Consider the following 16,747-nt stretch of genomic DNA (forward strand, 5'->3'; position numbering starts at 1 on the left):
ACACACTAAATGAGTATGAACCACAAAAAAAGCATTGTATAGTCTATAGTATATTAAGAATACTGTGGAAGAGATCAAAATTTTGGGGATCAAACCAGTAGACATCAGTGGAAATATTTCAAGCCTTTCCCATTTGTAATTCTGATAAATTTGGTTTGCAAATTATACAAAATGAAATACTTTAGATGAGATATATACACACAACTCATTGGCTGCTGTTGATGTCAGTAGACATCCAATCCTTTAGATAGGAGAGGATTAAAAGTGAGTTTTAATTCTCAATTCAGGAAGTTCCTGAAAAAGAAAAGAAAAACAATATATACCAACAGAAAAATTAGTAACATGCACAAAAAAGAAATTCGTATTCAACAATGAATGCATCAATTTCCAGGAGTTAAAATGAACTAAATAATAATACTGAACAACAAGTGGCAGAACAGCTGTTCTTGCCCTGGTGGGCTAGTATTTGTCACTACTGTAAGCATAATAATAAAGGGGCATTTGCACATAATCATAATGAAGGTACAATAATGTTGGAGTGGGCGTATTATTTTTAATATTTATCTCTAATGACGCGGATAGCGAAATCCCGTAAACCTGACGGATTGTGCGTTTGCGCTTCCTGTTTAGAACGAGAGGTGTAACGACACTTTACTTTTCCCATTTCAAGGTTCGAGATCAGGGTTGAACACGACTAAAGTGTTCGATCGGGGAGGAGATCTTCTTCGCAGAGCCAATATGCTGAACATGTGGAAGGTTCGGGAGTTGGTTGACAAAGCGTGAGTATCTTACACTTGTTTGATGTTGTTTATTTATACAGTTTACCTGTTTGAAAGAGACACGTATCAAAACTTTGACGTCACGTCACTCGAACAAGTTAGCTAGGCTGCTAATCATGGAAACCAAACAACGATCCTTTATTTTATTAAATGTTGATTTCTCGGGGGTGTCTTGTGATATGAGATCGTTTGCGATGCCAAGGCGTTGACGGGATTTTTTGATGATTCTCAGTGAGACATCGAGCTAACTTACTTAGCCAGCAAGCTAATTTCATGCTAGGTTGGCTAAGTAGACAGGCTAGCCAGCTAAGCTAGTTTGACAGCTTCGTACAATGAAGTGGGAATGGTGTTGGGGAAAAGCGTTGCTTGACGGGCTCAACTTAAATAAACCTTTTAATTCCATAGTCACTTTATGCCATCTGATCTCAAGTTTATTCACTTTAGCCACACTGTATGGATTTATGTGACAGACTGTCTGTTATGCCAAACAAGTCTAAAACATGTTTATATATATTTAATGGCCTGTTATTTTATTAGATCATAAAGTAAATGTTGGGTGTGTCTATTTCTGTCTCTCAAAAGTAATTTAGGTAACAAGATGGAGGAGTAAAATCAAGCAGGTATCAACTGAAGGTGTAATCCGATGACATTTGACCAAATCCACGTTAAACTTGTTTTTGTTTTAGGTCTCATTGCATTTTTTTAATGACATTATGATCTATTTTTTCCCTGTATGACACAATCAAGTATACATGTTATGGATCATTCATAGGGATGTGGTCTATTAGTAGTGCATGTTAACTTGTTTGTTTTGTTAATGCTGCATGTCAAAAGGATGACTGTGTGTCAATACTAAAACACTTTTGCACATGAGAATTAACAATCCTTGGCTCATAACGGAAATGTATGTGATAGTGCATCACTGTCGGATCTGTGAGTAACTTCCGCTTTAGCTCTGATATCTTAGTAATGGTAGTTATTGAATAGATAAAAATTGCATCACTACACCCACAGTATGTGGTGAAGGAACTCGGGTTTACAAATTGGACCGTAGAAAATATTGAAAGTTAAGTAGGATGAATTGAAGTACATTTTTTGTTATACACTTTTATTCGCATAACTGTTTCCATAACTGTCCTTTCCATTTTAGAAAATGGAATCCAAATATAAAACTGGCATACTATCATTAAACATTTTTTTTGCTTTGGTCCTATTTTTCCCCTCCACAGTTAGAATTTGGTGTACTTCAAGTGTAACTGGACGTGGTGACACAGACCACAGAAAAGGGTGTATCCTCAGTTAACAACTACCAACCAAATCTACACTGCTCTCTCAGGCTATGTGCAAAAGTGCCCTGCATACTGCTTGAGCATATGCAGGATCCAAACATTTCCACCACCTTGTTTTAGCAAATGATCTGATATAATTGTGTTAATAAATCGCGATGACAAAAAAAAAAATCATCACTAACATCACTGTTGCTTAACTGCCTCGAAGAATGCACACTGATTCTTCCTTCGTAGAATTTATTTTGTAAGAACTTCACCTTATTATCGAGGTCAACTTCTCTTGATAAGTGGCCGTATGTATTGGTTAAAAAAACAAAACAAGGCAAGTAAGAAATCTCAGACTTTGTAACACTGCATGCGAATAGAATCCCCTTTCCCCCCCACAGTGGTAAACCAAACTGACTCTTTTAATACAAGAAAAATACACAATGGGCTCAAAACTGAGCAGCTGTGCTTGGCGTGTTATCGCCGTATCACTTATGTTTGGACAAAGGAACCAGGAAGAGCAAGTTAACTATTGAAAATATTGTTAACTCTTCCTGCTTCCATTTTGGACTCGGAATAGTCAAAGTAGAAGTATTGTACAGCTGAAATGGTCCCTTGCGGGATAAACTCGCTTGACCAGTTGTATAAGCGGAGTGAAAGTGAGGAAGCGAGAAACAACAGAGGCACCCACATACCACTGAGATATGTCTAAATCACCTGTGTAGCACTTTCATTTCTAGTTGTCTTCAGGGTTTTGCAAATCCACACACACCCACAACCCGCGTGCACTTTTGCTCCAAGAATCTAAGCACCTCCCATATTTACTTACTATACGTACACAGAAGTATTTACTGTACACTTTAATGTTGGATCGTGAAATCAAAAGCCTTTTTTAGGCAAGTCTGTCTAAATATTTTTGTCACATTTATTGTTTTGTGGTTTACTCCATCGTACATTCTTGACAAGCTGTGATATTTATTTTGTAACAGTCTAAAGAGGTCACATTCTATCCCACAAACAGAAGTTGTAAGCATAGAGACTGAATGGCTAAATGCACAACATAGTTTGTATTAACACAATTTTGAGCATTTTCACAGCAATGAAGAAACCTTCATTCATTCTGAAACAGTGCGATGTTAATTACAATATAGATCTTTTTATTTTAATTATTTATTTCTACATTTAGAAAAACTAGCTCATGACTATTTTGCTGACCTACTTTTTCCTTGTGGCTTTATTTAAATGTCACCAAACAATAGCACACTCTTTTGCTCTCTTAACGGGTGCAGTTGCAGTACCTGTTTATGCCATTTACTCTTAGTGACCCTCTTTTGTTTTGTACTGGACAACAATTCACTTTTGCGTGTCATTATTTATTTTATTTTTTCTATTGCATCATCCATCATCTCATCCAAGTACTCCTTTGTGCTATTGTTAAGAGGCTAAAAAACAACCACATGGGTGTGCCAGTAATTACTATGTTTGTACCCCTGTTTAAGTGGGTATTAAATAGAGAACATGTTCTTTTACTCAAGCAACATTTAACATTTGTGAATGACCCGCTCCACCCCTTTTTTTCCTCCACAGAACCAATGTGGTGATGAACTATTCAGAGGTGGAGTCTAAAGTAAGAGAGGCCACCAATGATGACCCCTGGGGACCATCAGGACAACTAATGAATGAAATTTCAAGGTCAGCTCAACAATATTTGAAGGTTTTATTGTTTGCTGTGCTGTTTTGGTCAATCAAATTTTATTTTGCAAAAGTATGAGACCAATTTCTTTTTCTGATGCATGCTGTTTCTCTTACCTTCATTATGGAATCAGCATTTTGGCAGTAATGTTATTATGAGACAAGCCAGGAAAAATATTGGGTTTCATTCTAAATCGAACTTTCAATATGTTACTCATCTTTTGCCTGTGCACATGTTTTTTTTTGTTCAGAGCAACCTTCATGTACGAGCAGTTCCCAGACGTGATGAACATGCTGTGGACCCGCATGCTGCGTGACAACAAGAAGAACTGGAGGAGAGTTTACAAGGTTCGGTGACCATTCCCCATAAATTCTGTATTTTTAAACCAGGGCAGAGAAACATGATCACATTTTATAGACCCTTTTATTGATATAAGAAAATGTATTGTATTACTCATTTACACCGATGCACTAGAGTTTGAAAGGGAAGTAAGATATTTGGTCCAGGCAATAAAACTGTGTTTTATTCATCAATATGCCAGGAAAACAAAAAACTATTTGGGTTTGTTCATCAATACGCGTTATTCAAAATAAATACTCAAGCACCTTGTATGACTAGTCTAGTCTGTTATCTCTTCCCTTGCAGTCTCTACTGCTGCTTGCTCACCTAATCAGAAATGGCTCAGAGCGTGTTGTAACGAGTGCCAGAGAACATCTTTATGACCTGCGATCATTAGAAAGCTACCACTTTGTTGGTAAGTGTTTTGGAGAACTTATGTATTTGCTTCTGTTTCTGCATATAACAAAATAATAGAGGCATTATTATCCCATCATTTGAGATGTTTGTTTTAAAAAAGAATGTAAATGGTTGTTAAATTTGGGCTCCTCAGTTCAAAGTTCACAGAGGTCAGAAATGTATTTCTTTTCTCTAGAATGGATAACATGAATAACATTCTTTTTTTCTTATCAATTCTTGGGTTAATGTTTCACATTGACGTTATTTCTAGATGAAAATGGAAAGGACCAAGGGGTCAATGTTCGCCAGAAGGTGAAGGACATGGTAGAGTTTGTCCAAGATGATGAAAGGCTCAGGGAAGAGAGAAAAAAGGCCAAGAAAAATAAAGATAAATTTGTTGGTGTTTCTTCTGAAAGTAGAGGATACAGACGTTACTGTAAGTCTTTTTTGAAAAGATACTACATCTAATCTCAATTGCTCTGAAGTTTCTGATGTTAACCTGCTGCTGTGATTTTTTTTTTTTCCCAGCGGGGGACAAGTATGACTCCAGTGAAGGCCGTAACCGGTGGGATGATGATTGGGAGAATAACAAAGGACAATTCCCGTTCAGCGATAAATTGGGGGAGATCAGTGGCAAGATTGGAAGCACCATCGATGATACTATCAGCAAGTTTAGGAAGAAGGACAGAGACGACTCACCAGATAGATTCAGGTGAGGGGATTTTGAAAATATCATCCATTGGATCAATTGAATAATTATTTTGTTACTCCTCTTTATCAGTGATAATGAGGAGGAGCAGCGAAGTCGCTCATCACAAAATGGCAAATCTGGCAAAGAATTCAAAGATGAAGAAGAAACAGTTACAACCAAAAGTGTACAAATCGTCCAAGCAACAGAGACTACAGCCACCCGCAAGAGAGGTGTCCCATCTAAGAAGGTGGACTTGGGGGCAGCGGCCCAATACACAGGAGAAAAGAGCCCAAACACTGCAACTAAACAAGTTGCGTATAGATACATTTAAGATGCATTTTATGTGGGTTCATCTATAATATGCCTTCTTATTGATCTGCTTTCTATATCACAGCCTCAATCAGCAACATCACAGCCCCCAGGTAGTGGACTAGTTGACCTACTGATGGTAGACTCAACACCTTCAAAGCCTGCTTCCACAGGTAAAATTATAACTATATAGCATATACATTTTTCAAATAGTTATATTATATGTGATTCAAACACCAAAAAAATGCTTATTTTCTGTTTCAATATTATTTCCTCTATTATCAGAGGTCCACTATTTGCATACTTTTACATGAATGTCATGTTTACTTGGGGGTGTTTCCCACTATAACGAAATATTTTACTAAATACTCACAATATCAATGATATGGTTGTCATCTATGGTTAAAGTCTAGTTTTGACTACTGGATGTAACATTCTGTGCCCATGCATTTTGGGCTTTCTCACGCTTTCACTCAGTTTCTCACAAAAGCACACACACACACACACGCACACTTAATCCAGTTCCATACAGTGAGATTGATTTGATTTGTTGAGTCTGTGCACTTGGCTTTTCAAGGCAATGGGAGACCCCAATCTGATTGCCTAACAAGATAGCTGTCAAGCTAACTTGCTTCAAACCGACAGTTGTGAACTTGTCACCATGCGCAGCTGCTGATGCCAAGCTCACATTTTGGGGACAGTTGGAGGAGGGAGCTAATGTATAGGAACTAAGTGCACCAGCTGTTTTTTGGAGTAGTCCTCGGTGAGTGAAGAGGGCGGTAGGACCGAACAGATGCCACCACCCCTCCTCTCTGCCGAACGCTCCTGAACACACTGAAGGAATGCTATCTGTCAGCTGAGCACCTGGAGCTCCTCTCTCAAATGGACATCTTTATGACTCTTTCTCATTGTAGACTTGATGAGTGGATTTGCCGACTTCTCGTCGCCCGCTGCTTCTGCTGGCCTTTCCACGGCATCCGGTAAGTTTCAAGACTTTCTTTCAAGTATGCGTTGCACCATTGTAGCTACTCCAGCGTACTGCTAGAATATTCAGGAGGAAAGCTGGCCATATGGCGCATGCTACCTGCTCTGCATAACAAGAACAGACACACATCAGCCCCAGTTATGGATGACAAGGAGACAGGGACAGAGGAAGACAGGGCAGGGGTGGGCGGGGTGCGGAGGAAGTTGAGACGGAGAGACAACAAGCAGAATCAATTTAATTAAATTTTAAAATCTGGCATGAGTTATCACTGGGAATTCCTTCCATAGAATGTATTGACTGAACCCCTTGACTTGTTTGTAAAATGCTGTAGTTTTTTTTTTTATACTTTGTGTATCAATAGCAAAGCAACAGTATCAGGAAAATGACTTTTAAAAAAAATATTTAAATATATACTTTTTTTTTTTTTTTCCACTAGCTGGAACAGTCTCAAGCAGCAAGGGAGAATTCGGTGAGTGGAATGCATTCCCCGGCGGCCAGATGCCAGCGTCTGTTCATCCTGCAGACACTAGTGGAAATGACCCTTTTGAAAGCATGAGAGCAGGTCCCGCTCTTGCCTCTGCCCCAGTCACCAATGTGGGCTCCAGTTCATCCTCAGCAGATCTGTTTAATTTGATGGGGCCGACTCAGACGTTCACTTCCTCTCAGAGCCTTAACTTCAACGTGAACACTACGCACAGCATGACCACTACAGGCCTGCCTCAGTCGATGTCACAGGTATGCATGATTGCACTTATATATCAAGCCATCCTTTTTAAATTATTTATCCATATGCTTAGCGTTACATGACATCAGTTATATGATGACATTTTGTAGGACAGATTTGGAATTCTGGAATGATCAGTCAATGTTTCTTATATGTTAAAATCAGAATGGGGCAAAAGGAATATAAAGTGTTTTCAAACTCACTTCAGTTCAATGGCTGCATTTGCCCAAATTTGAACTCGAGTGGGATGGACAACTATATTTTTGGCATATTATTTATCAATGCAGAGAATCCCATGCCTAATCTCATTTTACAGCAGTTGTTATATAATGGATAAATGGATGCATCAAATTTATGTGATTTTTCTTTGTAAGTCAAATTTATAACAGACAATAAATGTTCTGTTTTTTTCCTTTTTTGTAAAAGCAAACAACCAACAAAAATTAAAAGATCACACAAAGCCATTGGATACTCTTAAGTTTGATGCAATGAAACATGAAATACAACATTTATTTCAAAGGCACATTCTGAAGCAAAAATAACTCACTTTTGTTTAGCAATTACAATATCTGAGCAATGGAAACAGTCGTTCTGCATTAGGTACTGGCACAAGAGACTACAGGAGATGTCACATGACCTTTTATTATATCTGCTGTTGGAATTGCAAGAGTAACAGCTTCTGTAGACAGATCACTTTGCAATTGTTTCTTCTTCTTTTTTATCTCCAAAGACAAAATAGAACATGATCAAGAGAGCATGACAGTCTAGAAACTAAAGACATACTAATTACTTCAACACAGTCACATGATCAAAGGTGATTGTCTTCATTACACAGTCTGCTTACAGACATAGATAGATAAGACAGAAAATATATTCCAGACTTTAAGGGAAATTGATTATATTTTGGGAAACCTCTTTGCACCTAAAATTTAATTGTGTTACATATTTAAATTAATAAGTAAGAATATGGGTATATTGTAGACTTTTGAATACTTTTTAATTGCTAGTTTAGAAATGGGGTCGTATTTTGTCTGCCTCTTGAAGTATTGTAAATTTTACCTTCACTTCAGCTGCCAGATCAATTCATTTGGTTCATAAATCGCAATGCACACATTTTCTAATTCTTTACCCTGTACTTATGTTATTGGTCTCTTTTCATAAAGTGCTCAGTGCATGACAGCTGATTTTCATTAATATTTCATTAGCTTGAAATTGTCTAGAATCAATATTTTCAGAATTGTAACAATCTGATAATAATGTATTCTGTCCTACACTTTTAAGCACCCTTTGATGTATGTCTTTTGCAGCCCCTCCCAAAAATTGGGGCACCTTTACAACCGCAGAGTGCTCAGCAGGGAGTCATATCTCAGGGTGCTCCAGCCAAAGTGTCGCTCCCTTCCACCTGGTCAGACCCCTCAGTAAATATTAGCCTGGACTTCTTGGGACCTGGCATGCAGACCCCCAAACAGAACCAACCTACTCTCAACACACTTCAACAAGGTAACGGGAAGACATCCACCTAAATTGTGAATCCATGAACTGGCAACGAGCTTTTGATTTGCATCTTTGTTTTCGTAACCACATGGCGCAACCTCAACATGAAAGGCTTATCCTCTCGGAACTAGGCTAAGTAGGGAGATGCTCATGAATAAACAATTATTAAGATCATTAAGAATTTTGTCAATCTGGCAATCTTTTCGCAGTGTAGTCCTAATGAATATGGCGGCAAAGAGCCAAGCTTGCAATTAATTTGATCCCATCTAATTCATTTTAACTATGAACCTCGAACATAAATTACCTTTTATAAAAAACAGGAATGCAATTTTAAAAATATTTAACTACTGCTATTACTTTTAAAATGTACAAATACGACTAGATTTATTATTAATATTGGGGTCTACCACCCACCGAGCTTAACGAATGTTTAGGTTTAAGAAAAATAGGAGTGAGATAGGCTGACAGTTTGCGGTTTTGCGTTTAATAATCATTAAGATAAAACTATTGGGTTTATATAGCGCTTTACATTGCATTATTCATTCAAACCACTCTAGATGAGACAGTGATAAGGCATTATAACAACCACAGCTTTTTGGGGCATTCTAACATAAGTGGGGCAGCCAATTGCACCATCAGCCCTACTGACCACTGTCAACCACTTGTTCTCACATTATTTTATTTTTCACCTAGAATGTAGAAATGAAATCCGAGGAACTTCAGTCATCAGCTGCTATTTAATCATGGATGACTGGCAAATTAAATTAGCGGCCAAGATTGATTCGAGTTGATGGACTCATGACTACTAATTTGCGAAAGAGATAGAGTGAAAAGAAATCATGTAAAATTAAATAGATGACTGTTGATTGTACTTTGGTGAATACATTGCAGGACACCAGGCCAATGCTAATATGCTGTCCCAAGGATTTTCTACAATGAACCTTGGAGCTTCTGCCGTCCGACCACCTGTCAATGCTATGATGCACCCTGGTTCTGGGATGGCAATGGCACCCAACCCTGGCATGATGGCAATGGGTCTGCCTTCCAACCAGCCAATGATGGGCATGGCCATGGCTTCCAACCAGGGCATGATGGGGATGGGAATGAACATGGCAGGAGTAACAATGGCAATGCCTGGCGCCATGGGAATGGGAATGAACCCGCCAATGGTTCAGCAATCCAAACACGACAGCTTCGCTGACTTTGGGAACTTTGGGAAGTGACACAGAGCAAAGGTGAGCCAAGGAGTTCTTTCTGAAGGATTGTTCCGAGCTTCAAACAAAGAGTACTTGAATAATATCAACTCCCACAGCATCAACACATTGCAATCTCTTCATTTTAAACAAATAATGCTGTGTAACGAAATGATCTAAATGGATGATTGTGTGTGTGCGTAGTACGAACCAATGATCGGTGTGGTCTTCAGACTGCTACTGTCAATTGTGTGCCTTGCTGGTCATGAATGTCAGGTGTGATAGTTTTTTTTAACCTGAATCAAAAGGAATCAACAGAATAGCAAAAATGTACATACCATACCTATATATTGGTAGGTGCATCACTTTTTGAGATGCCTTCTATTGAATGATCAGTTTGGAGAACATGATCAGCCATTTTAACTTTCTAATATATTATCAAGTTACCTCTTGTTTTGTCCTCTGTCTTCCTTTAGCCTGTAAATAGAAATATATTGTATATCTTTATCCTGCAAGGTCAAATACAACGTTCCTTTTTATCATTCACTGTCATTGATTGCCAATTCATTTGACTGAGCTCAGTTTAAATGGAATGGACGTCTACTGCAGTTAAGCGACAGTAACTTGGATTGAAGTAACCATGTTACCTATTATGTCCTCCCCAAAAGAGTGGTTCAAGAGCTGATTGTGTACATATATACATTTCTCCTAAAGAAAAGTGTAATCATCTTGCATTTAAATATGATAATCAATACTTGGGGTCTTTCTTTGTTTTTTTTGTTGTTGTTTTTTTTGTTTTTTTTTAATCCATTCGTACAGCCCAAGAGTGCCTGGAAGACCTTTGCCTTTTCCCTTCAGTTCCACTCCATAAATGTGACCATGTAGTGTTAAAGACAGCAACCTCACCGTGCAAAAAAATCTGCACGTTTGATCTCGTGCCTGAAGCCAAGTTAACCGTCTGTATCCCAACCAGACGGTTGTCTTAATTAGTTCACTTATTGCTTTTTGTCTCCTAAGCCTCGTTACTTCCTCTCTTCGGTTGTGTACTTCCGTTGGCACCGACTGTTTGCCAATTGCACCACAACCCTTTTTCTTTTGTGTTTTCGCATTTACAACAGCTCACATGCAGTATTTGTTAGCTTGTGTGAATGTGAGTGCATGAATTTCGCTGGCAACTTAGCGGGTGTTTTGAAAAATGGGCGGGAGGACTATCTGTGGTGCTCATGTGTTGTTGGATGGACTTACAAAGCACTGCTCCTTGCTGGACCAAGTGCCTCCTGACCCTTGCAAACTGTAATATTAGTACATAAATCCTGGGTGCCTGACTTATTTGTGAGGAGGGGGGGTGCCAATGAAATGAATTATTCACATGCCAGATTACAAGAAAGTGAATACTGCAGCCTTGAGGTCTTGCACACTGATACAATGTAGCCTTTTTATTGAAGTCTAAACATCACAATGACCAAAATCTACTACTTTAGTTCTTTTCTTTTATCTCAATTCATTTTTTTTCTTGTTTTGATTTCAAAGTAATGGGTCTGTTTCTGAAACACTAGTATATATATGCAAAGATCAAAAAAAGAGATTGCATTATTCTATTTTGATTTAAGCACCAATTTTGCTTCTCTACATTAAATTGCTGATTTCAATGACTTAATGTTGTATGTTATTTGCTTTGTTGTAACATTAGCTTCAGCAGAAAGAGCAGGACAATTAAGTTTTACTTATTCAACTTGAAAATTGCTTTTAGCCACTTAAAACTTGATAAAAAAGTATAATATAAGTAACTATTATAGTCAACCGCAGAGTTGTGACAATAAATAAAATGTTCATCAATGGCTAACAGGAAGGAAAAAATATAACTAGGACTCAAAACAATTTATGAAAGTATATTCTTGTTCAATGTGAGGAAATTGACCTAGTTCCATTGCAAAAAAAAGTGGGTACACCAATGAGTAATCTCTGTGAAGAAAAATAAAACAATCTACCATTTTCACGAGAAGTAGTAAATTGTGCTTTTTATGGGTAATGTGCGCATTAAAGAGTAAAAGCAATTCGAGACGTCAAGACAAATGACAGCTTTTGAGTGCCATCTGCAATCTCCAGCATCGCAAACTCAATTATTCATAATGCATTTATGAAGTCCGCTGAGACTGCGCTGTCATTCTTGCTCAAACGAAGTGGAAAAGCAACATCAAGAGACAAGCGGGAGACGATGGTCCAGTCTCAACTAGCGAGTGTATACTGACACTTGCTGGATAAATCAGAAGACGCATTCATGTAGGGAAAAAATAAATTTTAATATAGAACACAATTCAAGAGTTACATATCAACATGATATACAGTATGAATGGTCACTTCTCCATAATAGAACTAGACATTTCTGGCTTTCTGTTGACATGCATTTAACATCTAGTCCATAACACACAACTTTAGATGAAGTGGAATGCAAAGAGCATCATAAGCGTTCAAGGTTTATCAGGAGAACATTCTCCCCCCGTATAAAGAGCTGGTTGATGTGGCGCGTATGGACCTTGTTGTACGCCTTGGACTCCTTTTTCTGACTCGCATATAGAGCTATGGCTTTTTCTGATTTCTGGTCGTCATCCTGCTTTGGATTCAAAGACGTCCGCTGGTTTCTTTCTCCTTGGACGCCGAGCTTTTCTGCTGCGCCTTCACCGCCGCTGCCGTCCCCAAGTGCGAGCTTCTCAAAGAGCTGCGCAAAGAATTGACCTTCATTGAGTTGAGGTACACCAGCCCAAGTTGAATATACATGACAAAATGATTACCCGTGAAATGGTGAGTGCTTTCTCGTGGTACATGGCTTTCCCCAAAAGAGGCTCGCGGTACGTCTCATCGACGTCAACCATGGCCTGGTGAGGAGGAGACAGTGATCAGCAAGCATCCTGAATATCCATCAATAACATGTCAGTCTCACCAAATTCCAGAACTTGTCAAAAGCCACAACGAAGCCGGAGCACACGCCACGAAGTCCTTTGAAGGTCCTGATGTGAACTTTGACCCTGATCCGCTGCTCTACACATCTGTGCAGCTCGCCCATAGGACTGCCTTGGCATGCTGTGCAGAAATAGATCACAAGTTTGGGTGAATCGTGGAATTTTGCAGTGAATGCGTGAACTTACATGTCATCCTAGTCAGGACATTTTTAATGGGCTTGTGTTGCCGTGGTCGTGGTGTGGAATGGCCGCTTCCTCCCTCATCTCCATCATCATCATCTACTGATTTCTTGTTGACCATTAGCTTCTTCAGCCTTTCGATGCGCTCCGGGTCGGCGACACCTTTCATGGCTTTCCGCTGCTTTTTCTCCACATTCTCCGGCTTGGCTCTGCCCCGGCCACCCTTCAGGAAGCTTTCGTATTCGGCGACGTTGTTGAAACATTTGATGGTCGGAAAAGGGAGAGAAACCTCGGGGGCGTACAGGGCCAATAGTGGGTCGAAATTTACAGAGCACACGTCTAATTTAGCGGCATCGTCCTCTTCTGACAATGCCGGAACACTAGGATTTGAATCGGGTTCTTTTTCAGTTTTATCCGGGGTTCTATTCCGCTCTTTCTCCTCCATGTTTGTTTGAAACAACCGCAGACATATATATTGCAAAGCATCATGGGACTATAAACTTTTAGAAGTAAGGCGTTCACTAGAGACATTGGTTGTCTAGATTAATTTTATTTAATAATATATATTCATGCGTTATATATTTGTAATTATATATATATATTATGAAAATGTAATAACTGTAAAAGTACATTTTTTAACACTTTTAGAAATGTGATCTTTCGAGGAGTATCTGGTGAATAGACAATCTTTGATCATATTGTTTTCCTAAATTGACACTCTACCACTTCACAATTCAGTTGTAATTGATATAGTTGACTATTTTTCGAAATGTTCAGTCATGATAATATGCATATAATGTTTTGCTGGCTAAAAACTCGCGTTTGCGTGTACATCGGAACGCTGAATTATCATGTCCGTGTTGTCAGTAGGGCTGCACGCGCAGACGGACCATTTTGCTTAGAGTCCGTCTGAAAGATTTCTATCATCATCGCTGTGGTAAGCTTAATAGTTCCTTTTTTTTGACGCACAACATACGTGAAAAATGACCTACATTAATTTCCCATGTTATTTCATCTTAGTTGGGTTTTTTTCTTGAGCCTATGTTTCGAAATATATTCATTCTATGATTCAATATGCTAAATATTCTGTAAATACTGTTTTTAATAACAGATGATTATTACGTACACTTTCCTTTTCATACATTATCAGTGTATAAATATTTGTATTTCACAAAAGTTAAATATCAGCCCGGTGGTTGGGTGGTTAACGCGTCGGCCCCATAGTTTGGGGATCTGGGTTCGATCTCAGCTCTGTCCTCCTAGTTTCCATGTACGTACTCAACAATGTGATAAAACAATGTGGGCAATTTCTTGGTTAAATCTGATTTCACCAGATTACAATGTGTTACACTAATTGTATTGCAGGAATACGCTGATGCAGATTTTAAATGGTTGCCGACTTTACAAAAGAGTAAAGTCCTGTACTGCCAGACAGCTTGCTTTTTTATTTACCTCCCCCTTTGCCATGGCCAAGAGCAAGTTTGAATATGTGCGTAACTTTGAAGTAGATGACACCTGCCTGAGAAACTGCTACATTGTTGTGAGACTGGATGGACGCAATTTCCACAAGTGAGTCTTCTTTTTAATTGTTGCATACCTGACACTGAGATGGCAACGACATAATTTCTCCCAAAATCAGTCTAATAACAGTATTATAGCACTTCAAACTTACTACCGTATTTTGTGAAGTCAAGTCGCAGTTTTTCCAATATTGGCCGGAGATGCAATTTATATTCCTGTGCAATTTATGTGTGAAATTATATGCACATTTTATTATTTCACATGTTATTTTTAAACTGAACCACAAGAGGGCAGTCTGGTCCTGTGTTGATAATTTCAACATCGGTGGTGGCTGGATTTTTGATTTATCCCCTCAGGGGTAGCCACGGCAAACCTGTAGAATTACCTATAGCCCCTATTCTTATTTTTGTCATTATTTTAAATGCCTTTCAAACGGCTATGATTGTGATTTAGGTTTGCAGAGCAGCACAAGTTCACCAAGCCCAATGACCTCAGGGCCTTGGACCTGATGACACGCAGTGCCCGCTCAGTTATGGAGGAACTCGAGGATATTACTATTGCCTATGGACAGAGTGATGAGTTCAGTTTTGTTTTCAAGAGGTCCTCCACCTGGTTCAAGAGAAGAGCCAGGTACCTGTGTCTTCATCATATCTGTCTTTTTGTTGTTGTTTTTTTGCTGACTTTATTTTTCTCCTGGCAGCAAACTGATGACACATGTTGCCTCGCAATTTTCATCCTCCTATGTATTTTACTGGAAAGAGTTTTTTGGAGATCAGCCTCTCCTTTATCCTCCGGGTTTTGATGGGCGTGTTGTACTATATCCTAGCAACTGCAACCTGAAAGACTATCTCAGCTGGAGACAGGCAGACTGTAAGTATTTTATGAAGAACTTTTATTACACTTGGATGAAGATGATGATGTCGACACAATTGTAAGGCTATTTTTGTTGCCTTTCCCAGGTCACATTAATAATCTGTATAACACAGTATTTTGGACCCTGGTCCAAAAAGGGGGACTAACAACGGTTCAAGCAGAGGAGCGCTTAAAGGTGACAATTAGTCCCATACATTTTGGACATAAATTTACTTATTAATAATTAATGCCACAAGTTTTACTTTAAGTATTTTATTGTGGCAAGAATACTTTAATTGTAGTGCTTCTGAATTGGTATTGCTGTATTTAAGCCTGTAAATACCTTTTATCTTCCACAAGATAGTGTTTTTGGCATCCCTTTAATTTTCTGTACTTCAATACAGTACATGTGTGCATTTGTACATTAACCATGAACCTTTTGTACACCTAATTTACACCAGCTTTTTGATACATGGTATTTACATTTGTGTTATCAGGGAACGGTAGCTGCCGACAAAAATGAAATCCTGTATTCAGAATTTGACATCAACTACAACAACGAACCAACTGTCTATAAGAAAGGCACAACTCTCATCTGGGAAAAGGTGAAAGATGAAATGAATAGCATTTAAATATTTCTCTTTTTCTCCCCTGTCCAAGTCCCTTGCAACCATTTTTACATTGCCAAAATGCTCAATATTTACTGTCAATTTAAAAATAGAGACTCAATTTTCAATCATTTATGTCCCTATTGTAGGATGAACCTGTCACCAATAATGTTGTGAATGGAAAAAAGAAGGACAAAAGCAAGAGGAGAGTGCAGGCCTACCATTCTGACATCATAGGGCAAGACTTTTGGGAGCAACACTCAAACATTTTAGAAAATGACGGCTGCTAGCCTGGGAGATGACAAACACGATGGCTGACATAGTGGGGAAACAACTGTGATATTTGTGTATATAAAAAAAAGGTACGTTTTTGTTTAGACGATCCATCATAGTTGGGCAGAGCAATTAACCAAACCTGACGTCAATATGGAGGGACATTTTTTTTAACCATTCGTCCATTGGTGGCATGAACACAAGTAAGTAATCATATCTATTCTTAATAAATCATGAAGGTTTTTTAAAGTGAGGACTTAGCAATTTTATATTCTGTCCATGGAAGTCTATAGGACATTATACATTGCATTCACACACCCTACACTGTGTGTTTGAAGCTGATACTACTCAAGTGCTTGGCAAGAAGTCTGACTCTTGTCTCACTGCCAGGATGCCATTTAGAGTATTGAATGGATTTGTGTGCCTGCACTGTCATCAGTGCTAAGAATACCTCCACACACCCTGAGTACACTCTATCC

General features: G+C 38.6%; 3 protein-coding genes across 3 annotated transcripts; 2 read left to right on the top strand and 1 right to left on the bottom strand.

Annotated features, from left to right (window-relative positions):
- Positions 1–602: 602 nt before the first annotated feature.
- On the top strand, positions 603–11,529 carry clint1a (clathrin interactor 1a). The gene is made up of 12 exons (XM_077732321.1): positions 603–779; positions 3,641–3,745; positions 3,997–4,093; positions 4,392–4,500; positions 4,753–4,917; positions 5,010–5,193; positions 5,263–5,482; positions 5,567–5,654; positions 6,396–6,461; positions 6,903–7,201; positions 8,498–8,690; positions 9,576–11,529. The coding sequence occupies exons 1-12, from the start codon at positions 739–741 to the stop codon at positions 9,905–9,907; spliced, it is 1,899 nt and encodes a 632-aa protein (XP_077588447.1). The 5' UTR covers positions 603–738; the 3' UTR covers positions 9,908–11,529.
- Positions 11,530–12,158: 629 nt separating this feature from the next.
- Positions 12,159–13,507, bottom strand: lsm11 (LSM11, U7 small nuclear RNA associated). Its single transcript, XM_077733623.1, has 4 exons — positions 13,021–13,507; positions 12,816–12,955; positions 12,667–12,750; positions 12,159–12,593 (listed from the first exon to the last, which is right to left on the bottom strand). Exons 1-4 carry the CDS (start codon positions 13,457–13,459, stop codon positions 12,336–12,338), a joined length of 921 nt encoding a protein of 306 aa, XP_077589749.1. The 5' UTR covers positions 13,460–13,507; the 3' UTR covers positions 12,159–12,335.
- Positions 12,967–16,521, top strand: thg1l (tRNA-histidine guanylyltransferase 1-like). Its single transcript, XM_077733624.1, has 7 exons — positions 12,967–13,951; positions 14,380–14,583; positions 14,989–15,165; positions 15,236–15,405; positions 15,495–15,583; positions 15,885–15,992; positions 16,145–16,521. Exons 2-7 carry the CDS (start codon positions 14,390–14,392, stop codon positions 16,283–16,285), a joined length of 879 nt encoding a protein of 292 aa, XP_077589750.1. The 5' UTR covers positions 12,967–13,951; positions 14,380–14,389; the 3' UTR covers positions 16,286–16,521.
- Positions 16,522–16,747: the final 226 nt, after the last annotated feature.

This window comes from Stigmatopora nigra, chromosome 14 (genome assembly GCF_051989575.1).
Source record: "Stigmatopora nigra isolate UIUO_SnigA chromosome 14, RoL_Snig_1.1, whole genome shotgun sequence".
NCBI classification, from domain to species: Eukaryota; Metazoa; Chordata; class Actinopteri; order Syngnathiformes; family Syngnathidae; genus Stigmatopora; species Stigmatopora nigra.

What these genes read in the sequence shown, in the direction of transcription:
- clint1a (XM_077732321.1), top strand. Translation starts at nt 739, where the DNA reads ATGCTGAACATGTGGAAGGTTCGGGAGTTGGTTGACAAAGC. An exon ending in CTAATGAATGAAATTTCAAG is followed by an intron (nt 3,746 to 3,996) that starts GTCAGCTCAACA and finishes TTTTTTGTTCAG; the next exon opens with AGCAACCTTCATGTACGAGC. An exon ending in TGGCCTTTCCACGGCATCCG is followed by an intron (nt 6,462 to 6,902) that starts GTAAGTTTCAAG and finishes TTTTTCCACTAG; the next exon opens with CTGGAACAGTCTCAAGCAGC.
- lsm11 (XM_077733623.1), bottom strand. Translation starts at nt 13,459, where the DNA reads ATGGAGGAGAAAGAGCGGAATAGAACCCCGGATAAAACTGAAAAAGAA. An exon ending in TGTCCTGACTAGGATGACAT is followed by an intron (nt 12,956 to 13,020) that starts GTAAGTTCACGC and finishes ATTTCTGCACAG; the next exon opens with CATGCCAAGGCAGTCCTATG. An exon ending in TTGACAAGTTCTGGAATTTG is followed by an intron (nt 12,751 to 12,815) that starts GTGAGACTGACA and finishes CCTCCTCACCAG; the next exon opens with GCCATGGTTGACGTCGATGA.
- thg1l (XM_077733624.1), top strand. Translation starts at nt 14,390, where the DNA reads ATGCAGATTTTAAATGGTTGCCGACTTTACAAAAGAGTAAAGTCCTGT. An exon ending in TGGTTCAAGAGAAGAGCCAG is followed by an intron (nt 15,166 to 15,235) that starts GTACCTGTGTCT and finishes TTCTCCTGGCAG; the next exon opens with CAAACTGATGACACATGTTG. An exon ending in CAACTCTCATCTGGGAAAAG is followed by an intron (nt 15,993 to 16,144) that starts GTGAAAGATGAA and finishes TCCCTATTGTAG; the next exon opens with GATGAACCTGTCACCAATAA.